At 40.5% G+C, this 25468-nt stretch overlaps 1 protein-coding gene across 2 annotated transcripts in view; it reads left to right on the top strand.

Moving 5' to 3' along the window:
* Positions 1-25468, top strand: part of ARHGEF26 (Rho guanine nucleotide exchange factor 26) — a 127871-nt gene that overhangs the window by 84804 nt on the left and 17599 nt on the right. For both annotated transcript variants that reach the window (XM_060639026.3, XM_060639024.3), the window contains 2 exons: positions 1221-1310; positions 10035-10189. In XM_060639026.3, the coding sequence (XP_060495009.2) occupies positions 1221-1310; positions 10035-10189 (245 nt within the window). The remainder of the gene's footprint in view (positions 1-1220; positions 1311-10034; positions 10190-25468) is intronic.

Raw genomic sequence — 25468 nt, 5'->3', positions numbered from 1 at the left:
TGGTAAGACTTTTCTCTTTGCACTTGGAATACAATCCAGATGCCTTAAGACCTTGTGTGCTTTGACCCTGGCCTCTAGTTCCATCTTGTGCCATCTTCATGTGTCAGGATCTTATACTTTCTCGGGCACACCAGCACTTTGCCATCGTATACCCTTTGCTCATGGTGTTCACTCTGCCTAGACCAATGCTGTGATGAGGTCTGGAAGGGCCTCGAGCATGGGAGTTTCTGTCTTCATGGAGTGTGGGGTTCCCCACCCTCCCAGTATGTAGATGTGTTCTTGTTCACCAACCTGGAGTTCTCTGAACTTCATAGTCAATCACCAGCCCTCTCCCCTCCCCAGAAGTCTGGTGGGGGAGGGTGTGGTAGGGCTGCAAGTTACAACCCTCTCTGTAATCACTTGGTTGGCTCTGCTGGCAGCTGGCCCCTATCCTTAAGGGCTTTCTGAAAGCTACTTCATTAACATAAACTCAGATGCAGTTGAAAGGGCTTCTGATGAATAAGAAGACACCCATTTCACCATCATCGCTCTGGAGCTTTTGGGAACTGGGAACAGAAGTAAATATTATAACTAAAAATGCCCCTGTGGCTCTTGTAAATAGAAATTATAAGGACTGTAGGGACTGTGTGCTGGGAACTATGAACCAAGACCAAATAAATCTTATTATCAGAGGACTTTGCGTTAAGTTTGTAGATAATTCAGTAGTTCTAATTACCCTGAAGTTCCTATCCTTGAAGAAATCACTCACCAGTAGTTGCCACCGAAGGTTTCTCTCTTTTAGCATCCTGTGCTCTGGCCCTATGCTTTACAGGTAACAGTCTGCTTAAACTTTGCCTTTGAAGTTGGTAGTCTGCCCCAGCCATTTGGACTGCGCATCTTCCCTGGGGCTGTGTGAGGTTTCCCTGGTTTCCCTGGCAAAGGAGAGGAGGAGGGGCAGAGGAAAGGAGCTGAAGGGTCCGAGATCAGACTGTGGGAGAGCTCTCAGAGGGCTCCTCCCAGACTTTTCAGGAGTTTTTTTTCCCCCTCTGTCCTCACATCTTAATACACCACCTCTAATGGGGTACAATGTCTTAACTGTGTAAAACTGTGAGTTCTTTAACTGTCAGAAATGAGTCTCTGGAGCTTCCAAAGTGCAAATTATTTCCTGTGAGAGATCTGCATTTGAAATTAAGGTTTCTCTCCTTGACCTCTTAACCCTCCTTATTATTCTGTGTTCCCAGTTGGTTCGACTGTGCAATGAAGGAGCTCGGAAGATGGAAAGGACTGAAATGATGTACACCATTAATTCCCAGTTGGAATTTAAAATTAAGGTATTCTCGTATTTCTTCATAAACAGATTTATTGCTGCTCTTGCCTGTGTCTTATGTAAATAGAGGTAGTTGAGGGCAACAGAGTAGATAGGAATTTGCTTTTCAAAGAAGGGCCATAAATTGATTGCAGAGGGACTGGACTGACCAAGGGAGATAGATGCAGACGAACCAGGCAGCTCTCTTGCTTATGGTCACCAGATAAAGTTGCCTTTCTCCAGGCCACAGGTTACATGTTATCTAACTAGCACATTCCCTCCCACTTCCCTCTCCCCAGGAAGATGCCAAATTTAGGGAAAAAGGTAGTTAAGAAAAATAGAATTTTGGAATGGAAAGGTGATTTCTTTAGTATTCTCAAAGTGTCCTGCAAAACAGTGGTATCCCGTGAATTGGATCACGTGTTCTCCTAAATCAGATAAGGGCACTCCTCTTCCAGTTTGCCAAACAAAGGTTGTTAGTGGAAAGTTCTTTTCAAATTTGTTTTTCTTCCATAATTTTTTTTGAATATGCGCTCCCTATTGCTGCTTGTCTGATACCACTTAGGAGTGGATGACAGGATGAGTGGAAAAGAAAATGACCATTAATGGCAAATAGACGTCCCAGTCCTTTGTTGGCTCACAACTGAGTTCTTAGTGGATGTGAATGCTCACGATTGTGATTCTATTTTATTTTGTAACTTGTAAACTTAATGAAGCAACTTAAAATGACTGGTCATATTTTTTCATAGTAAAAGTGCTCCTAAATTGTGCAGTAGAAATACAGTGATCATCATTTCATAGCCTTATGCAGAGAGCAGATTCTCTGCTATTATAGAGACACTGGTACAGTGTAACTGTATGCTTTTATTTGTATAAAAAAGGAAAATAAAGCCCAGAGAATACTTCATTGTTAACAGGGTCACTGGACTAATGGTGGTAGGATCAGGACTAGGGTCCATATATCCTGACTTGCAGATCAGTGTAAACTCCTTCACTAGAACATTGTGACTATAACTATTTAGATGTCGGAACATGACCCATAATTCTTAGAGCAGAAGGTGATAGGTACTTGCTAAAAACTCACACACACACACACACACACACACACACACACTCAGTTATAATATCTTCTACAGAAATTTATGGTAATTTCAAAACCCATCTTTCCCCCATCCCTCAAAAACGAACTTGTTTTTCTCTGTAATTTGTTGTTAAGTATTTTAGAAAATATGTCTAGAAATCAAAAGTTTTATCTCTTCTTTTTTTAAAGTTTATGTATTTTGAGAGAGACCGAGCAAGTGGGGGAGTGACAGAGAGAGGTGGGGGATGGGGGTAGAAAGAATCACTTGCAGACTCCACACTGGAGCCCTATGTGGGGCTCAAACTCACAAACCCTGAGAACATGACCTGAAACCAAGAGCTGAGTGCTTAACTGACTGAGCCACCCAGGTGCTACCTCCCCACCACCCCCTGCCCTGCCCATTTTTTTACAGATTATAAATCCCTAACCAGTTTGATTTTTAAAGACGATAAATTCTTTACCTAACAATTTTTTTTTCTTCACTGAAAATCACTTGGCTTAAGATATCTTTTTTTATTAAAAAACATTTTTTTTTTAAATTTATTTATTTTTGAGAGAGAGAGAGAGGGAGAGAGAGCATGCGAGAGAGTGCACGAGCAGCGGAGGGGCAGAGAGATGGAGACACAGAATCCAAAGCAGGCTCCAGGATCTGAGCTGTCAGCACAGAGCCCAAATGTGGGGCTCGAACTCACGGACTGCGAGATCATGACCTGAGTGGAAGTTGGACCCTTAACCGACTGAGCCACCCAGGTGCCCCTTTAAGATAATCTTTTTTAAAAAAATATTTTTAAGGTTTATTTTTGAGAGAGACAGAGCATGAGCAGAGAAGGGGCAGAGACAGAGGGTGACACAGAATCCAGAGCAGGCTCCAGGCTTGCTGTGACCACAGAGCCTGATGTGGGACTCGAACCCATGAACCGAGAAATCTTGACCTGAACTGAAGTCAGACGCTTAACTGACTGAGCCATCCAGGTGCCCCAATTGGCTTAAGATATCTTTAAGGTCTATTTCTCTAGAACCCAAAATTAATTTGTTATTGAAAAATGCTTACCCTAAGGGTCCTTAAAAATAAATGATTAACATCAATTAAGTTCATGAATTTTGGGTTGTTTTCTTTTGATTCAATGCTTAAAATTATTTGCGAGGCTAAAGGAAGATAATCTATGTGTTGATTTATAATGAGGTGCTTAATTCAGGTCACTTAGAAATACTCTTAAAATCTTAGGATCTTATTTCTGTAACACTTTATGGACAACAATGGACATTTTTATTCTGTTCATTTTATATTTTTTATGAAAAAATTTTTTTTAATGTTTGTTTATTTTTGAGGAGCAAAGAGAGAGGGAGACACAGAATCTGAAGCAGGCTCCAGGCTCTGAGCTGTCAGCACAGAGCCCGATACAGGGCTCAAACCCACAAACCACAAAATCATGACCTGAGCTGAAGTTGGCCGCTTTAACCGATAGCCACCCAGATGCCCCTCAGTTCATTTTAAAGATGCGAAGATAGATATTGGAAGTTCAGTGATTTGTCCAAGCACATACATTGTTTCATCAAATTTTGTGAGCACTTTCTTTGTGGAAGGCAGCATGAAAACCAAAACATGATCCCTGCCCTCAAGGATCTAACAGTCTAATAGGAGACTACAGAATTACAGAGGAGTCAGCAAAGTCTACAGCTGTCACAGTAGATGAAGACAGTTGAGGGCACCCGGCTTTTTTTTTTTTTTTTTTTTTTTTTTTTTTACTATTATTTATTTTTATTGTTCTTAGAAGTTAGTGATTCATCACTTACATACAACACCCAGTACTCATCGCAATAAGTGCCCTTCTTAATGTGCATTACCCATTTAGCCCATCCCTCTGCCTACCTCCTGTCCAGCAACTCTCAGTTTGTTCTCTATAGTTAAGAGTCTGTTTTACTGTTTGACCCTCCCCATCTCTTTCTCTCACTTTTTTTTTTTTTTTTTTTTTTTTTTTTTTGTGAGAACACTCTCATGGGAAGGGGGTGGTCATCCCTACCTGTGAGGAATAGAGGGGTGGGGAGCACAACCTTGCAGCAGTCAGGCGAGGCTTCATCCCAGAGTTATGTTTGAGCTGAATCTTGAAAGGCGAGTTAGGAAGAGGCTTCTGGAAGTTAAAAGCAGGAGCAAATGCACAGGGCATGGCTTCAGCTGCTGTAGTCCAGCAACTGTATGTGTCCAGTGTGGGTAGGCATGAGGTGCAGGGGGAATAAGGCAGAACCAGAACAGTAAAAAGCAGTTCATGTGGCACCTTGTGTGCCAAGAGGAGCAGCTGAGCAAGGTCATTTGGGAGAGAGTGAAAAGTTCTAGGCAGGGAAGTGACATTTTAGCGACATGGGAAAGTCCTTTTGAACTTATTCCAAATCCAGAAATCATTGTTTTTTAATGTTTATTTTTTTTGTTTTTGAGGGGTGGGAGGGGCAGAGAGACAGAGGGAGACAGAGAATCCCAAGCAGGCTCCACACTGTCAGCACAGAGTCTGATGCGAGGCTCGAACTCGCAAACTGTGAGATCATGACCTGAGCCAAAATCAAGAGTTGGACACTTAACTGGCTCAGCCACCCAGGTGCCCCCCAAGTCCAGAAGTTATTAAAAAAAATTGATGAGTTCATTTGTATGAAAAAATTTAAAGATTTCTCTATAGAGGGCAAAAATAAAAGACATAAAAAAGTGAAAAGAGAAATAGCAAACTGGAAAAACATTTGCAGCTCACATATCAGATAGTAGATTAATATTTTCAACATATAAACTCAAAGTGATAAGAAAAAGATAAGGAAGACAGGGCATCTGGGTGGCTTAGTCCATTAAGCATCCAACTTCAACTCAGGTCATGATCTCACGGTTCATGGGTTCAAGCCCTGAGTCAGGCTCTGTGCTGACAGCTCAGAGCCTGGAGCCTACTTCAGATTCTGTGTCTCCTTCTCTGCCGCTTCCCTGCTCTCTCTCTCTCTCTCTCTCTCTCTCTCTCTCTCTCTCTCTCTCTCAAAAATAAATAAACATTAAAAAGAAAAAGATAAGGACGAAAACCCATTAGAAAATTCCAAATTAGAATTTGGACAGCTGTATGAGCTTGGACATTGCTTTATGTCTCAGTTTTCTGAACCTTACAGTGGGACTGATAATGGTACTTGCCCTTGGAGTTCTTGTGAGGATAAAATTAATTTACTAGATGTGAAGGACTTGGAACAGTTCTGTTTCATAGGAGGCAAGCAGTAAATATCATTCAGATTCTTGGTTGGAATAGTTTCATAGGCCTGGTGGGCATGTTGCGGTGCTGGAGAGAGAATAGGATGTGAGACTGTTTAGACAGATTTGGCTTTTCATCTAACAACCTTGGTGGGAGGAAGGGAAATGAGGGTTATAGGGAAAAAGTCGGTCACCAAACTGAGATCAGAGACCAGTTTGTGCTTCAAATCCAGTGTTTTTTCCACTAGACCACAGCTTTCTCTAGAAGTTGCCTCCACAGAGTTGAGGAGGATTACTTTTTGGCTTGTCATGGGAAGTTTGGCCTTATAAATAAATACATGGGGAAGTAGAGGATTGTCGGGCCACACCATAAGCTGTAAGTTAAGAGTAATTGAGTGGGATGGTGTTGTATTGGTGGGTGGATGGATTTGCTGGTCATTGTTTGGGGGCCTTGCTAATAAGTAGAAGTCTAGGATATAGCAGACAAAATGCAGAACCGTAAGGTGTTAAAAAGATCACAAGAGACTCTTAAATATAGAGAACAAACTAAGGGTTTCTGGAGGGGAGGTGGATGGGGCAATGGGCTAAATGGGCGAGGGGCATTAAGGAAGGCACTTGTTGGGATGGGCACTGGAGGTTATATGTACATGATGAATCACTAAATTCTACTCCTGAAACCAATACTACACTATATGTTGACTAACTTGGTTTTAAATAAAATTTAAAAGTGTATATCTATTATTAAAAAAAAGTCTTTGTGCTATGAAAGACGGTTTGGTGGTTTTTCAGAAAGTTAAACATAGGGTTACTATATGACCCAGCAATTCCATTCCTGTGTATATACTCAAAATAATTGAAGACATTTGCTCAAATGAAAACTTGTACACGAATGTTCATGGCAGCATTATTCATAATAGCCAAAAAAGGGGAAACAACCCAAATGTCTATCAACAAAATAGGTGAATCGATAAATAAAATGTATATTCATACAATTAAATAGTGTTTAACCATAAAGTACTGAAGTCTGACACATGCTACCACATGGATGAACCTCAGACTTGAAAGTCCTGTACTATATAATTCTGTTGATGTGAAGTGTTCAGAACAGGCCAAGGTATAGAGTTAGAAGGTAGATTAATGACTGCCAGGGCATGAGCTGAGGATGGGAAGGCAGAATGGAGAGTGACTACTTATTGCATGTGGGGTTTCATTTTTTTAAATCTTTGTTTATTTTTGAGAGAGAGAGAGAGAGAGAGAGCAAGCAGGGGAGAGGCAGAGAGAGAGCGAGACACAAAATGTGAAGTAGGCTCCAGGCTCTGAGCTGTCAGCACAGAGCCTGACACAGGACTTGAACTCACAGGTGAGATTATGACTTGAGCTGAAGTCTGATGCTCAACCGACTGAGCCACCCAGGTGCCCTGGGGTTTCTTTTTAGGGTAATGAAAATGTCCTGGAATTAGGTAGTGATGATCATTGCACTGCATTGTGAATGTACTAAAAATCACTGAATTATATATACACTTTAAGATGGTTAAATGATGAATTTTATCTCAACTAAAAAACAATTTAGTCTTCAGTGGCTCTTTGTCTCACTGACCCATAAAATCAGTTAAATTTTATGCTGAGACTAGTTTTCTAGGAAAAAAAAGAATGGAAACTCTTTTCTCCATAGGAATTATTTCAGTACTTTTAAGGATATATTTTTATTCATGGATTTCTTTTCCAATGTTGGTTCTAGTCAGAGTTTCTTAACTAGAGGAATTCATTTATTCTGACTTTGGATTGTTTGGATTCTTTTCTTTGGATCATTTCAATAGTTTCTTCCTTTAAAAAACAACAACACAAAACTGTCTGAGGGGCACCTGGGTGGCTCAGTCTGTTAAGCATCTGACTTAGGCTCAGGTCATGATCTCGCGGTTCATGAGTTCATGCCCCACCTTGGGCTCTGTACTGACAGCTCAGAGTCTGGAGCCTGCTTTGGATTCCGTGTCTCCCTCTCTCTACCCCTCCCCTGCTCACATTCTCTGTCTCTCTGTCTCTCTCTCTCAAAAATAAACAAACATTAAAAAAATTAAAAAAAATATGAGTTTAATCTTCTAACAATAAATTTTGAAACAAAAAACATTTATAACATTAGATTTTTATTTTCCAAAAAAGCATTGACTTCTTAAAAGCCACTATGGGTTTTAGATCTTTATTAGACATTTATTTTTGCCTAGTGGAATATGAGGAATCCATAAAAATCAATCTATTTTAAAAACAATGCAGTTTAAAAAAACTTTCTTCTCCCATCTCCTACACCAAGAACAGTAGTAGGGTGGCATGTATACTGGAACTTAACCACAACACTGTCCTTGGTTTATCCTGTAGAGTTACACGAAATACAATGAAAGCCCTGGGCTCCCAGTAATTGCAGCCCTTCCCAGGACCAAACCCGACATGCGATCCCTTGTGGTGACCTCTTGGGTGTGCTGGTGGGGTCCTCCGGAGTTATCTAAGCATCTCTCTGTCTGTCTTTGGTCTTTAAAGTCTCCGCCATCTCAGTTGGATAATCGTTTGATTTGAAATTTGGGGGCTGGAAACTCCATGAATTTCCCTTAATAGCCAGCTTTTGAAAGTTTGAGGTCAGCCATAATCTTTCATCTTCCTTTTAAACCTTCAGGAAAATAGTATGTAACTGATGAGCAACCTCCTTATAAAAGTCCCTTTATAAAAGTAAAAAAAAAAAAAAAGTGAAATCCTTTCTTAGCTCTTATTTCCTTTCTAGTATCTTCCTCTAGCTATTTTTATTCACTGTTCTCTGAAAAGGATGACATTTGGTTGGACCATACTACTGTACTACCGTTATGTTTTGTGTGTCCAAGAACTCTTGCTTATTCTATGGATACAGTTTTTTTTTTTTTTTTTAATCAGATTTTTGGCAGTAAGCATTTATGGTAACTTTAAAAAGAAAAAAAAAGCACCCAAAGATAAGGATTGTTCTTTGGCTTTGAGTTTTCCAGTTGGAAACTAGGTGCTGGGTAAAGAAAAAGCAGTATGTAATTCCTTGGATAGAGCCTTTTCTATGAGATTAAGATGGATTATTTTGGAAAAACATTGTTTTCACAGTCAGAAAGTGGCATGATGCCTTCAGAGATGAATTTCCATGAGGAAAACTGCTATAAACTTAAGAACTGGTGTTCTCCAAAATATGGCTAAGTAGGTAATCAGTAGACAAAACATAGTTTGTGGGGAGTTTTTCTTTCTGAATAAAGTCTTTTTAAAAAATTTTTTTTAATGTTTATTTTTGAGAGAAAGAGAAAGACCAAGTACGAGTGGGGGAGGGGCAGAGAGAGAGGGAGACACAGAATCCAAAGATGCTCCAGGCTGAGTTATCAGCACAGAACCTGATGTGGGGCTTGAACTCACAGACTATGAGATCATGACCTGAGCCAAAGTCAGACGTCTAACCAACTGAGCCACCCAGGCACGCCTTGAGCAAAGTCTTTTTATTTATTTTTTTTATTTACAACAATTTGTTTTTAATTTTTATTTTTGAGAGAGAGGGAGAGAGAAAGAAAGAATATAAGTGCGGGAACGGTAGAGAGAGAGAGAGGGAGACACAGTATCCAAAGCAGGCTCTAGGCTCTGAGCTGTCAGCACAGAGCCTGACTTGAGGCTCAAACTCACAGACCATCATGACCTGAGCCGAAGTCAGATGCCTAACCGACTGAGCCACCTGGGCACCCCTTGATTAAAGTCTTTTTATTTGTTATTATTTTTTTATTTAAAACAATTTTTTTAATTTTTATTTATTTTTGAGAGGGAGGGAGGGAGAGAGAGAGAGAGAGAGAGAGAGAGAACGAACGAACGTGAGCAGGGGAAGGGTAGAGAGGGAGACAGAGAATCCGAAGCAGGCTCTGAGCTGTCGGTGCAGATCCTGATGTGGGGCTTGAACCCATAAACCTCGAAATCCCGACCAGAGTTGAAACTGGATGCTCAACCAGCTGAGCCACTCAGGCACCGCTGAATAAAGTCTTTTTAGTTCATAGATTGAATGCAGATCTTTTTCGTTTCTTAACTACAATAATCGTATATTCAGATTCTGATTTGTGGTATTTAAAGTAACTACAGTTGATACTGATGGATTTCATTTTGTGGCTTTTCAGTTTTAAGGGACTCCTTGTCAGTCTTCCTTTTCAGGTGAGAGTTAATGGAAGGGTAATAATATTTGGCTGACTCAATAAAATTTTCTCAGTGAGTTTTAGGTTTTTCATATTGTAAAATAATTGTTCTTTTTTTATTTTCTCTTGAAGAATGTAATGTACTTCAATAATTATATTTCACTATTATATACTTACAAGTAATGATGTATCCCATGATATGTATCATTTGTTTCGATGTGAGTTTTTATTTTCCCTTCCACAGTCTTAAAAGGACTTTAATTTGGCTTCATACACTGAGTTTTTCTCGTTCTGCAGCCTTTTCCTCTAGTCTCCTCTTCCCGGTGGTTGGTGAAAAGAGGTGAATTGACAGCCTACGTGGAAGACACGGTGCTCTTCTCAAGAAGGACATCTAAACAGCAAGTCTACTTCTTCCTTTTTAACGACGTACTCATTATCACCAAGAAGAAGAGGTAAACCCTTTTGTGAGGTTGCTGGCTGTACATCCAGCGTTAAGGCTCTGTAATTCAAATGCCTTTTAGGGGTGATTATCCTTTAAAACTTGTGAGGTTAGACGCATAATTTCTACATGTGGAACCATGAAGGAAACCATGTTTCATTGTCTTCAAATTACATCCACAGTTAAGACTCAAATCATTGTCAACATCATCATCCCAGCCAACCTCTGTTGAGCTTTTATAGTGTGCAAGCCACTGTTCTGAGCATTTGACACATTTGTGTTGCTGGATTTTCACCAAATCCCTGGGGAGGTAGCACTCTTATTATTCCCCATCAGCTTTTTTCAAACTTCGTCTGCCATAAAACTGTTTTATAAAACAAACAGATCAAAGTAGCTCCAGCTCAGAACAAGCTGGGATGCAACTCTAGTGTTTGTAACTTAATTTAAAATCCACTGCTCTTAACGTTTTCTGGTCTAGAAAGTCTCCCTGTGACTGGGAAAATGTACACCAGTACTTCCTTCTGAAGGGACTAAAGTAAATCATTTGGCAGAATGTCCCTTCTTACTTTGGACTTTTGGTTGTATATTCGTGTTCCGTTGTAGGAAGACATCCGGGAGGAATACTGTACACACTTTTTTTTTTTTTTACACTATTTGTTCTAACTATCCCTACTCACACACACACACACACACACACACACACACACACTCCCCTCGGCTCTGCCTTTAGCAAACATTCTTCATAAGTGTATTCAATGTATATAGGATTGTAAAGTATTTTTCTACTGGTCCTTCATAAATATTCTGTATTTTCTAGAATATGAACTTAGGGGAGAAACATACATCCGTGGTGTATTTCCACATAGGAAGACCAGGATGGTGGGCTGAATTACTGCCATATAATAAGAGTATGGGCAGTACATGGAGTCCAGTTTAGACAAGATGAAGAAGAGAATCATGGTAGCAGACTTATATGGATACATAAAATAAATGTACAGATGTATCATGAGATAGTTAAATTCTCCGTCTGAGTTGCTGACAGTTTAGCTTGGAAATTCAAACTAAATCAAAACAGAGTTTGAGCTTTCCTTTTTGCTCCTTTTAATCAGACTGCATTATGACTTATTTCACTTGCTTGGCTGTCTAGCTGAGCTGAAGATGATGAAAAGCCATCATATGACTATGATAAATACATAAAGATGTCGATTAGTGTTTTTCATACTTAGGAAAATAGTGTTTCCGTAACTTCAAGAAGAAATGATTTCTCATACCTGCGGAAGTGTAAATAGTTCTAATAGCTGAGTAGGTTTTTATAAATAAAAATTGGAGAGGGGTTATAATTTCAGGTTTTTGTGTTTTGTTGGTATCCTCTGAGATAGCATGTTTCTTCAGGCTTTCTTTGAGATGTCTTGTCTTTAGGGCAAGTAGTTCTGTGGGACTCTTTAAATGCCATTGCTCTGGACATTTAACATCTTCCAGCTGTTGAAATATTTGTTCTGTCTCAATGGACCAAAAGCTTTAGCTAAACTTCTTATTTTAATGATAAAATATACATTGACAGTATGAAGCCAATTTTAAATATAAATGTACCTTTGATAATGATGTCTTCAGTGACTTGATGAAAACATTAAGGGTATTTAAACTAGTAGAATACAACTTTTACTCTCGAACTTGACTAGAACTACCCAATAAAGGCAGACATTTGACCTTCAGAATTAAGGTATATACCATTCTACTTAGCAGTGTACTTTGTCCTCCACAGCAGATTCTGCCATTACTGTATAAGGAACCTTGCTTTCCTAGCTCTCTCACATTTATTTGCTCGGGTATGTTCAAACTTGTCTTATTAGTAAATGAAACAACAAAACCTACAGCGCCACGGGAGAGGCCAGCCTTGGTACCTAACTTTGCCTTTACCCAAACTGGGATTTCTTTTGCCCTTACCAGTTAGCTCATCATATTTCTAAGGTGCTCTTGACAAGGAGAATAACATCGGAGGCTCAAGTTGTTTATGACCCGAATACCTGGTGAGGGTGACAAGCAGACCACAGAGACTTGATAAACAGGCTTGGTTAAAAATGTACAGTATGCGCAGCCGTATTTACACTGTTGCTTCAAGGAAGCAAGTGCAAATGCTTCGCATGCCAGAGGCAGCAGCGAAGGAGATACAGCAGCTTTGAAGAAGGCAATAATTTCGGCTTGGCTACAAGGTACAGATAAAGGATACTTACGTGTGCCAGCCCCGTAGGACCCATGCAGCCACCCACTGCCTAATTATAATGCCAGGGTTCAGCCAAGGGGCTTAGCTGCTGGGTCTCCAGTGGGTTTCAGCTTCAGGGAGGCTCCTGGCCACCGGGGGAGGGCAGTTACTCTTCCTCCTCGGACCCAGTCTGGCAGATGGTTTATGCTGAGCTCGTTCCACAGACTGCCTCGTGTGTGGCCTCCTCCACTTCACGGTGCGTGTATTAGTGCTGGCGCTTGCAGAGCACTTAGCGACCGTGGGGCTGTCTTGTAGGTCAGGGATTTTCACCTTTTCTAGCATATCAGAGGAGGTTTATGGGGCACCTGGGTGGCTTAGTGGGTTAAACGTCCGACTCTAGATTTCGGCTCAGGTCATGATCTCGCGGTTCATGGGTTTGAGCCCCGCATCCGGCTCTGCACTGACAGCACGGAACCTGCTTGGGATTCTCTGTCTCCCTCTCTCTCTGCTCCTCCCATGCTTGTGTTTTGTCTCCTTCAAAAAATAAATAAACGTTTGGGGCGCCTGGGTGGCTCAGTCGGTTAAGCGTCCGACTTCGGCTCAGGTCATGATCTTGCAGTCTGTGAGTTCGAGCTCCGCGTCATGCTCTGTGCTGACCGCTCAGAGCCTGGAGCCTGTTTCAGATTCTGTGTCTCCTTCTCTCTGATCCTCCCCTGTTCATGCTGTCTTGCTCAGTCTCAAAAATAAATAAACGTTAAAAAAAAATTAAAAAAATAAAATAAACGTTTAAAAACAAATAAAATATCAGAGGAAGTTTAAAGTCTCCGTTAGCCCTGGGATGTTTGCAGATCACTGTATTCATAGACTGTCCTACCAGATTCCTGCAGGATATGTGACCAGATAGACTCTTCTGGATGAGAAAGTGAATTCTTCGGTGGTTGAAGCTTTGACTGCGGGGTATGTGGGTACTTCTAGAGCAGAGTTCTCAAGTCGGCACTGTTGAGGCCACACAGTTCTTTGTCACAAGGGCTGCTCTGTGCTTTGTAGGTTGTTTTAGCAGCATCCCTGGCCTCTCCTTGCTAGCAGCACCTCCGTCTCAGTGGTGACAACCAAAAAGGTCTCTAGACATCGTCGTGTGTCCCTGGGGCGCCAAATTGCCCCCAGTGGGGAACCACTGTACCACAGTCATGGCAGACTGTGAACCAGCACAGTAGTGAAGGTGTGCAAACCTATCAGACCTGACACAGCCGTGACAGGAATATTGTAAGAAAGGAATAGATTGCCAGGTTAATGAATAATAACTCATTTGTGCCTCATAATAACTTATTTATGATGATCGATTACAGTGTGTAGGCTAGACTATACCCATGAACAACCTTAGAGACCAAGTAACTGTAGTCTGGTCTCTAGTTTTGAAATGTAAAAACTGAACCTAAGACCTAAACACTTCACATTCTCCAAAGCCTTATTTTTTTAATGTTTATTTTTTGAGAGAGAGAGAGAGACAGAGACAGAGTGTGAATAGGGGAGGCGCAGAGAGAGAGGGAGACACAGAATCTGAAGCAGGCTTCAGGCTCTGAGCTGTCAGCACGGAGCCTGATGCGGGGCTCGAATCTACAGACTGCGAGATCATGACGTGAGCCGAAGTCAGACGCTCAATTGTCTGAGCCACCCAGGCTCCCCAGCCAAAGCCTTATTTTGTAAGATAGTTAACCACCTTATTCTCATTCAGTGCCTTATATCTGGCTTCAGTCTCCCCTCCCAATTTCTTCTGAGATAAAATGCAGATCCCCTTCTGTTCGTTTTCATCGGCTGCGGTAGCAAAGTGTGACAAACAGGATGGCTCAAGACCATGGGAATGGATCGTGTCACAATTCTGGAGGCAGAGGTTTGAAATAAAAATACTCGCAGTTCCATGTTCCGTCTGAAGTCTCTGCAGAGAATCCTGCCTCACCTGTTGCAGCCTCTGGTGGCCCCTGGGCATCCTTGGCTTACAGTAGCGCAACTTCAGTCTCTGCCTCTGTCTTCACACGGCCTTCTCTCTGTGTCCCAGTGTATCTCAAAATCCCTCTGTCCTTATAAGGACGCCAGTTACTGGATTAAGGGCCTACTCTGCTCCAGGATGATCTCACCCTAACTTGATTACATCTGCAAAGACCTTACTTCTAAATAATGTCCCATGTACAGGTCTCAGGGGCTAGACTTTTTGAGGACACAGTTCAGCTCTCTACATTGCCCAGACCATCACCACTGTTGAATTATGATTATAATCAGATAAAAAAAAAAAATGTGTCATAAGCCAGTTCTAGAACACACCTTTTTTTTTTTTTAACATCGATGGATGATGCCATTTCTCATAATTTTGGAATGTCCTCATGGTCACGTGACTTGAGCACCTATATATATATATATATTTTTTTTTTTTTTTTTAAATTTTTTTTTTTTTCAACTTTTTTTATTTATTTGTGGGACAGAGAGAGACAGAGCATGAACGGGGGAGGGACAGAGAGAGGGAGACACAGAATCGGAAACAGGCTCCAGGCTCTGAGCCATCAGCTCAGAGCCTGACGCGGGGCTCGAACTCACGGACCGTGAGATCGTGACCTGGCCGAAGTCGGACGCTTAACCGACTGCGCCACCCAGGCGCCCCTGAGCACCTATATTTTGAGGGCTCCTAGGTCACCTTCATCCACATTTTCTCTCTCACACCTGTTCCTTGTCCAAAGTCTCCCCTTCCTTTGTTCAAGCCACCTCCATGCATCCAGGTGCTCCTCAATAAACCCAAGAGATTACTTTGGTTCCTTGTCCACAGGTGCTCCCCTATCCAGCCAATACTGACCTCATAAGCAGCCCGTGAAATTGCTTTTCTCCTCTCACAGGGCTACTGCCCTTGTGGAGCCACCTTGAATTCACCTGTGACACACACCCGACTGGAGTCCTGTCACCATCCTCCGTCCACTTTACGTTCCACAGCCAGAGTCTGCTTTTTATCTTCTTATTTTAGTTTTTTAGAGTGTGCTGTTTGAAAGGCACATCTACTCAGTTCATCCTTGTAGATGGCCCTTCTATGGCCTTACCTTGCACTAGCCTCACTGAACCCCTTTTTAGCCACCAGGACCTGGCACATGTTTCTTTGCCTGGATTCTCTCCCTCCCCACTGATCCACTCCACCCAAGCCTTTTCTAGGCAAAGCCCTTTTTTTTCTTTAGGTCTTCAGTTAATTGTCATACCCCCTGGGTGCTATGATCCAGTCCTCTGGAGTGGGTTCAGTTCTGTTGCTTTATGGTCCCATAAAACCCTGTACTTTCTCTGTGATAACATTTGTGTTACTGGGTGTTCATATCTGTCTTGTTGACCTTTGTATCCTCAGTGCATAGCCCAGCACCTGGCCCATAATGATCATTTATAAATATCTGTTAAATTGGAACTGATTGTGTAAATATAAACAGTTTGAGTGAATGTATTACTCAATGGGCAGACCCCTGCATTCCATCCCCAAGCTAAAATTACTTTGAATTCTCCCTTATTTTAAAAGATGATTTTTTTTTTGTATTCTCCATTACAGATTCCTATTTATTTATTTGTTTGTTTGTTTATTTGATTTTAGAAAGGGAGTGGTACCTCGGTGGCTCAGTCAGTTAAGCGTCTGACTTCAGCTCAGCTTATGATCTCACAGTCCGTGAGTTCAAGCTCCATGTTTGGCTCTGTGCTGACAGCTCAGACTCTGGAGCCTGCTTTGGATTCTGTGTCTCCCTCTCTCTCAAAAATAAACACTAAAAAAAAAAAAAAAATTCAAAGAGAGAGTGCAAGCAGGAAAGAGGGGCAGATGGAAAGGGAGAGAGAGAGAGATATCTTAAGCCTGACACAGGGCTCGATCCGATGACTCTAGGATCCTGATCTGAGTCAAAATCAAGTGTCAAATGGTCAACTGACTGCACCACCCATGTGTCCCATTATATATTAACCTTAATTAACTTTGGCAAATACAAATCTGGACCTGTGTTTATCACGTGGCTTTTCATATCTCTGAGCTTTACCTATAAACTTACCCAATAATGTCACATAACCTCAATTTCAAAAACATTTAGGACTGTATTTGCAAAACTGCTTTATAGAGGAAGTGTTTTCAGACCTGCTTTTATTTTGTACTATTGTATCAATTAATGTTTTGAGCTGTAAGTAAAAGTATAGTTATACCAAGGAGTTTAAGTAAAAAAACTGTTCACTTATCTCTCTGTCTCTGTCACACACACACACACACACACACACACACACACACACACACACACCCAAGTCAGGTGAGCTTGGGAAACCCTGTGTACTCCATTTCTCTTTGAGAGATTCAATGTTGGATCACTTAGGAAAGCTTTTTTTTATATGTAACAGAACCTTCAAATAACAGTGGCTCAAACACCGAAGACATTTACTTCTGTAGGCAAACATGTGACTAAGGGGAGGCAGTCTGGGTCCAGGATCGTGAGTAACCCAACCCCATCTCTTCTTCACCTGCATGCAGCGAGCTCTGTTCACTTTTCGCCCCCATGCATATAGCTTCAGGGCTGCAGATGGTTTCTGCAGGTCCAAACATCATGATTTCATTCAAACACCTAGCAGGGAGGCAAGGCTGAGAAGGAAAGGCTGACCAAAGGGACTCCTTCCTTAAGTGGCTTTTCTTTTTTATCAGCAGAGGAAAACCTTTTCCAGACAGTGCCCGGGAGGCTTCTTATGTTTCATGGGTCAGTCTTGGGTCACAAGACTTGTCATCAGTAGAAGAGAGGCTGGGAACGCCAGCATAAGACAAAGGGGAACAGGAGAGCCATGATTGTTCAGGTTCAGCCATGCTGCACCCCCTGCGGCTGGACACACTGGGACTTGGTAGACAAGAAGCAGGGGAGGCTGACAGCAGATTAGATGATAGACAGTTCCAGCCACAACCGGGAAATCATCTTTTCCACAGAACACTAACATACAAGTAGTGTGGGGAATAAAAGAAGAGCTCTGTAAAAGAACTAATGCCTTGCCTTTCAGATAAATGCAGGAAGGGGGTGGGGCATTAGTTCAAAGAGGCCGGAAGTGATTGGAGACTTAGAACCCACTTCCTTTTGGCTGGTGTTAGTCATCCAGCTGTGGTTCATGTGAGTATCTTGGTAGTACCTTTTTGTTCCCACCAGCCCAAATGTGTCCTCCAGCATGTTTGAAGCACACAGATATATGGGCCGGGTCTGGGTGTCCTGCACAACACCAAAAGAATGCAGAAATCTAGTCTAGTCTTGTTATCTATAACAAGAAAGTATAGTAAGTATAGTCATGTTCTGATTTGTGTTTTCATTCTTCTCAATTCTCTGCCCACGAATGATCCAGCCCTGATGTTTTCAGGTACTCCCTGCAGTTAGGTGAGTTGCAATAGTAATAATGATGACAAGAACCCATATTATCGAGCACGTACAGTACTCAGAGTGCATATGCAACATACTGTCGAGTTGCTATAGCAACGTAGTATTAGTATTTCCGCTTTACGACTGTGGACACTGAGGCAGAGAGAGAAAGGCTCTTCCAAGGTCTCTCAGAAAAGACTCAGGATTCTAATGAGTCTCTGACTCCAAAGCCTTCTCTCTAAACAATTTCTTTATGTGCATTATGCTTTAACTTTATTTTTCTAGAATATTTTCACCTTTCCTCATCCTGTAATGTCATTGGGGAAATACAGCCTAGAAGCTTGCACCTTTTATTTTGAGAAACACCCTTACTAATCTTAGGAGGAAATTAGAACCGGTACCAAATTGCATTTGCGAGCTTTCCTCTGCCTTTTAGATAATCTAGCATCAGAGTACAGGGAAGAGAGTTTCCTTTTTGTAACATTTCCTTCCTGAAGACATTTAAGGCAGTAGGTTTTCATTTCCTGATTCCTGGTTCCATAAATGTTACATATATTGACATAACTTGAACTCTAAGACACATTACAAATCCTGAGGGCTTAAAAAAGGATTTTCTATAATGGATTACTACCAGATCATGATCCACAAGTTCAGGGACTTAAGTTAGAACTTGAGTGTTCCCAAGCAGTTTGAATGCCCAGTGGCTTAAAGCTGTGCAGGCTCCCTGCAAAGGGTCACGGCCTGGCTTGACCTCGTTTTGAGTTTTTCCATTTTGAAGTCTTTCCTATTATAGAGAGCTCAAGTCACCTGACATTGTCTCTCTTCCTCTGCAGGATAAATTTCTTCCTCAGGAAATTAACTTTTAGGAGAATCTTGGATAAAGATTGAGTGGTTTGGGTATCATTTCCTCTAATTTGTAGGAAGAGTTGACACTGCTGTTCAATGTTGAAAGCTGTGGTGACTGGGAAGCACAATATCAGTGTCTGGGGTTGAGTAGAACTGGGCTCAAATCCTGGCCATGTGACCTTGGGCAAATTACTGTTAATCTTTTAGAGCCTCAGTATTATCATCTGTAAAATGGGTCTAACGGTTCATCATCTTCATGGAATTTCTGTGAGAATTAAATAAGATAATGCACATAAAGACAGCAAATAGTCTCTACTAAGTGACTGATACATGCTGAGTATCATTATTATTCCTAGTCATTGTATTTTTCTCTAAGGATCTTGGCACAAATTAAGTTATTGCCCTTCTTCTAGATTATTTTACAGTTTTAAAAAATGGTTTGAGACCGTTAGCCATTGCTATACATCTGAAGGTTGTGGTACACTGTGGAGTCAGACATGATTTATGGCCTCCAATACATGATCTTAGAAATACACGTGTTTAACTCAGTGCCTCTCCCTCCCCGTTCATGTCAGATGGCAAGGATAACCATTGATCTACGTTTATTCCTTTATAAGTTGATGTTACTCATGTGTACACTTCTCTAGTATCAATTGTCTTGCAATATCCCTCACAACTGATTAGGAGACAGTATAAGTTTATGGCTGAAAAAAGTGAATTCGGTGTATTTTTTTCCTTTCATTCAAGGAAGCCAGTGGAAGTAAACCTGAATATGAAGATTACTTAGTAATTTGTAGTAATCCTGTTGCCAATTTAAGAGGCTGCCTACTTGCTCTTTAGAGCTTGCTTAGTTTAGTTATGCCAGAGAGAAAGCTTCAAGAAGGTGGTAACAGCCTCTTGGACTTGCCCATCTCCTTTTTTTAAGGACCATGGGTTCAGGGCATCCCATGGGTACAGGGTCCTGGGCTGTGGAATCTGGAGATCGGTGTAGAGAGGAATGAGGCCTTTCTAGTCCTGTGATGCGTCACTAGTCATGTTTTTTGGTGACCATGAATCACAGCAGATCCTTATCTTACCAACAAATGTGGTCCTTACAACTATTTGTTATATTCTTGACAATGAAATAGCAAGCATATGGCATGTTTGTTAGTCTTCAGAATTATTTTGAAGGACTGAACAAGTAAGACTGAACTCGGTTTCTGGATAAATACCATGCCTTGTTTTGTTGGAGTACTTGCCACATTATGAATTTCTTGAGATACGTATTTAGTTCAAGTTGTGTTCTGTTCACTTGCCCATTTGCAAAGTGCATGCAATTATCAAGCCTTGAACAAAATGTCAAGCAATTGAAATGTATGATCTGTCAGGAAAATTAAAAATAATAGCTAACATTTACTGGTTGTGAGTCAGGTATGACTGTAAGAACTTTACTTCCAACAAAATAATATATGACTTATATTTACAAGTAATAAATATATATCACTTAGTTCTCACAACAATCCAAGGAGATTGGTATTATTATCCCCATTTTACAGATGAGAAAGCTAAAACACCAAGGGGATCAGTAATGTGCTCAAGATCATGAAGTGAGTGATAGAATTGGGATTCTCACCAGGCATTCTAAATCAAGTCTCTACTCTTACCTGTTGTACCACACTTCATTACTTTAAAATTGCACATTATTTCACTAAATACTTGTTTGTATTATTCTAAAACTAAGCTTTAAAGTTTAGTAAAATCAATGTCAGTCATGTGACATAATGTTTCAGTCTCTTAACTCAAAATAAATTTCAGTATAGACCAATAGTCTCCATTCCAGAAATGTTAACTAGGGTATTTTTATTCTAGTTAAGCACAAGATCAGATATGGGGATTTAGAAATCATGTTTTCGGAAGGAGAAGAGAAATTAATGGAAATTTGCACCAGAGGAATTCATATGCATGTCTTAAAGGAAAATAGGAAGAAACTCTGATTTTATCAAACCTCATCCAGTCGTGTGAATCAACAGGCGGGGAGAATGGCAGAGCCATTATAAATCCTGAGAGAACAGCAGGGGTCTAGGAGAGGATCTTGGAGAATGACCCAAAAGGAGGGTGACTTAGAAATGTTACACAGGCATGAGAAGAGGAAGGTAGAGTTTCAAGATGTCACAGTACTCCACATCATCAAATTTTGTAGATGTCAAGAATAGTTGTGAAATTCAAGTCATTGGGTTTGGTGGGATGCTGGGCCATGCTGGCCTTGGGGAGCAGTTTCACTGGCACGTAGGCACAGGGTCTGAGAAACCAAAAATGCAGGCAGTGAGTAGCTCAGGAGACGTCTGTCTTGCACCAGCAGATTCAAATGAAGGTTTTTCAGGACAGGGCAACTGTGTGCATGTTTTAAACGAAGTCTCTGGAGCTACTTACTGCATAGGTAAAAAATAAACATCACTATCTTGATGTATGCGAAAAATCATATTGTTTTGGATAATTCATTGATAGCATCAATTCTTTTAAATTTAACTCTTTTATGAAAAGAAGAATTGGAGGTGCTAGTTGGGTTTCCATCTGTCAGATGTTGGCTATAAAAGAAAGTCCCATACCAATGGCATGGTAAAATATGAGACAACTCCTAGGGCTGAGGAGCAGTGGGTTGTGGGAAAGCTGGCCTTCACAATCAACCCTTCCCCTCACTTCCCCCATCACATCTTTCCTTTCATATGTATGGCTCCATCTTGGTCAACTAGCCCATTTCCCATTCCTGGTCATCCTTATTATGTACTTAAAGTAAAAGGTTTGCTAATAAAGGTTAAGTTGAGAACTCTCTCTAAGGTATTTGCATGTTTAAGAGTACTCTCCACCTCCAATCACAAGACAAGTCCAGATGGGTCTGTGCCTAGGAGAAAGACCTGTTCTGTCACCACCTCTTCCTCATGACTCTTAATGGACCCAGAGCTTGGGTCCAAGGAGATGATCCTGGTTACTGAATGAGATTGGGATCCAAATTTTTTTTTTTCTAGATGTTTCTTCAGATGTTCCTCTATTATTTGTTGACTAACCTGTCAATTTCCTACAGATTTGAAATGTCACCTCTACCATGTCCTAAATTCCCAGATGTGTTTGGATCAGTTCATGAACCCACTCCTCTGTTTCACTAACCCATCTGTCAATTCATCCCCAGGCCCAGTCTTCGAATTACTGTAGTTTTACAATATGCTTTTAATATGTCATAAGACTGGATGGCTCTCATTCTTTTCCATAATCTTTCTGACTGTATTTACGTGTTTATTTTTTGTACGTTTTACGATCAGCTTGACTGTTCCCATTCTTCACCACATCCCAAAAAACCCTGTTTGTACTTTGTTGTGATATGATAAAGTTCTATTTTAATTTAGAAAGAATTGGAACCTCTGTATATCTGATATCAAACTTCTGTATCCATTCAGGCTTTCTTCTGAAGTATAGCAGAAACTGTTTTCATATAGCAGAAACCTGTTAGGTTTAATCCTAAATATTTTATGGGTTTTGTGGCTCTTATAAATAAGATGACTTACTTGATTACATTTTCTAACCATGTGTCAGTCATATATAGAAAAGCTTTTTGTTTTGTTTTGTTTTTTGGTTTTTTTTGTCTCAACGCAACTACTTTATTGAATTCACTCTTACTTTGTAGTATCTTTTCAGGCAATGATGTCATCTGCAAATAATCCTTTTTCTGTAGGTCCAGAAAAATTCCATTGTGCAATAGTCACTTCAATGGTACCCTTAAACATTCACAGACACGATGCATTTATTATTCTTTGTTTTTCTTATCAAACACTAACATACCTATCATCCAGATATAATAGACATTAACTTTTTGCCATATTACTGTCAGATCATTCCTTTTTAAACAAAAAAGCCCTGATGTAATACTGCGGGTACATCCATAGTATCTCCACCATCATCCCATCTTCCTCTTCCTCCCCAGAGTAATTCCTGTGCTGAGCTTGGTATCTGTCCTGCTACACTCACTAATGCATATGTATATATGTGGCTTTGGTATTTTAAAAATGTGTGCCTGTTGGGGCGCCTGGGTGGCTCAGTCGGTTAAGCGTCGACTTCAGCTCAGGTCTTGGTCTTACGGATTCGTGAGTTCAAGCCCCGCATTGGGCTCTGTGCTGACAGCTCAGAGCCTAGAGCCTATTTTGGATTCTGTGTGTGTGGTCTCTCTCTCTGCCCCTTCCCTGCTGGTGCTCTGTCTCTCTCTGCCTCAAAAATAAACAATAAAAAAAAAAAAAAAAAAAAAAAGTGCCTGTTGTATGCAGTTGTGAAATATCCTGATTTAAAAGTAATAAATAGAGGCCTAGTATGAAAAATCCCAGCCTTTCTAGAAATTGATGGGGCAGAAAGTTAAAAGTGATCCATAATAATCTTTTTAAGAAAGCCACTATTCACAATAAGGTATGTCATCTTTTAACCCACTTCGTTAGGTTGCATATGGTAGGACCAAACACTATTTGAACTGCTTAACAAAAGAATGCCTTCCTGAGGGAAGAATAATTGAGGTATGTATTTACCACCAGATCCTGTTCTCTACTGATAGCTCTCTATCTGGTGAGAGAAAGGGAAGGGAAGAAAAAGGAAGGGAAGGGAAGAGAAAAAAAAGAAACAAAAAAAAAAAAAAAAAAAAGAAAGGAAAGAATGGAATCTCAGCAGAGGTTACTAGGACTTTAAGTAGATTTCAACAGAGAGATCCGTCACTGTTTACATGGCAGAGCAACGGACTTCTATAGATGTGATTGCTGCACCTGATAGGGGTCCTGCTTGCACAAAGCAGACAGCCTTGATGAGCAGCTGGCAAACTTGGAGCACACATAAGACAATCAAAGGAAGTCTACATATAAACTTCTCCATGCAAGGAAAGGTGGTTTTTCCATTTGCCTTTTTCTGTGCAATTTAACTTCCTAATTACATGATCCAAATTGTTTCAGAGACTATGTAAACCATATGTTTGTTAAATGATAGAGACAAACATGGGGAAGTCTGATTAGCATCAACTTCCCTCAGGAAAGGGGTTTCTTACCCACCCCAGCTTAGCCTCTGTTATACTTACTGGACATGGGTGAGTAAGCAGAGGAGGGAAGTAGGTTTGTAAATAGCTGCATCTGGCTATGGATTCTCCCCTCTTCCTTCTGCTTAGGCACGTATCTTAACACAGATTTTTCCTTTTGTATTAGCATGAGAGAGAGGTGCCGACTGACATTAGGAGAATGAGTTTTATCCAATAGTTAGCAGATTCAGAGGAGAAAGTAGGATTGTTTTGAACCTTTATGAGATTGAGTGTGTGAGTGTGTGTGTGTGAGAGAGAGAACACAGATGTGTTAGCAAGAGGGAATGGCTTTTTAGTTTTTGTTTCAGTTGTTTTGAATAACAGAGGGTGAGAATAAATAATTGATTTACTGTTCAATGAAACCAAGGTTTTTAAAATATAAACATATTAAGAGTAGTGAAGAAGTTGTAAACATTGTGTAATGAAGTTTACAGGTCTAGGTGAAGTCATATTGGATGCTTGCTATTGGATCAGTTAACAACAACAAAGAGCAAATGTGTTTCCTGTGTCCTCTTTTGGATTCAAGAAATTCAAAGAGTGGGAAAAGTTCCCTGTTCAGGCCTATTCTGTGACACAAATGTGCAGATGTATAGAAATGGATACCTCGAGGTGAAGCCACATAGCTATAAAATAAAGTGGCCACAATTTATCTTCCAAACTGGACATTTGAGAGGATAACAGGCAGAAACTAGGTCACATAGTCACCCCAACTCTTCATGGCATTGTAATTGTCATTGCTCCAGAGAACAATTAAAAAACTCTTAATTTTTCTACTTTTTCTGGCTTTAATTGCCTCCAAAAGACAAAGATTCAGAGCATCATTGCAACACATTAGCGGATACTGACACAAACACTGGGGAAAATAGGAACTCAGAAAATTAAGAGGAAAAGAAAGACTTAACTAGTTAACTCATAAGAGTTTACATGGCTTTCCTGCGACCTCTTGGTCTTGAATAGGTGGAACCACTTTACTGCCGACAACTTTTTGGAACTTGAGTCCTCTTGAATGATGGGCTTATGGCATATACATTTCTTTGCCTTTTATTTCTTTGGAAAGATGAAGAATACCTATGCAGTGTCATTGGTTAGGGCACTACCTGAACACCCATATACGCAACATTAGGATGCTTGGATTTCTCTGAGAAAACAGAATTCCTTTTAACTGGAAATGGGTGTCTTTGGCTAACAGGTCATCTTGTTTAACTTGTGAGTTGGACCAAAAGAGTAACTAGAGCTACAGAGAGAGGATGGCAACAAGGAGGCCCTCGTTCTTCTTATTCTTCCTCTTGTTTTTGATGTTGTTGAGGCTCTGCTTTTGTTCTTTTGAGGTTTGGTTTTTATCCTGGGTTCTGAGCTGTTAAATTCATGTTTAAGATCTCTAGACAACCTTATAAGCATTCCCTGCTCTGCCAAAAATTGCTTTGTTTCTTGTAAACATGGTCTTTTGAAAATACAACCTTACTTGTTTGTAAAGTGTATTATTCTGCTTTCTCCTTTGATGAAAATCATGTGAACTTTGATAAACCTTATTTTGATATGAGAAATATTTTATATGTGCTGGCTCTGGCTGTGTTGGTCTGCAGGCAGTCTCAGGAAAGCTTTGGAAATGATCCTGCCATGTGAACTTCCAGTTAATACAGATTATTACCGTAGCAACAAGTAGACTTGATCAGAAGGCAGTATTTTGCTTTTATAGATAATAACTGTGTGCTGTCTTTTGAAGAGAGAATACCAAACTAAATTTTAGAAAAGATTTTATAAATTTTCCTAAGGAGAGTTACAAGGGAGTGGTTGACT

Source organism: Panthera onca, chromosome C2, assembly GCF_046562875.1.
Source record: "Panthera onca isolate mPanOnc1 chromosome C2, mPanOnc1 haplotype 2, whole genome shotgun sequence".
NCBI lineage: Eukaryota > Metazoa > Chordata > Mammalia > Carnivora > Felidae > Panthera > Panthera onca.
The sequence above is the reverse complement of the archived record's forward strand: the minus strand, read 5'-3'. Positions and strand labels throughout refer to the sequence as shown.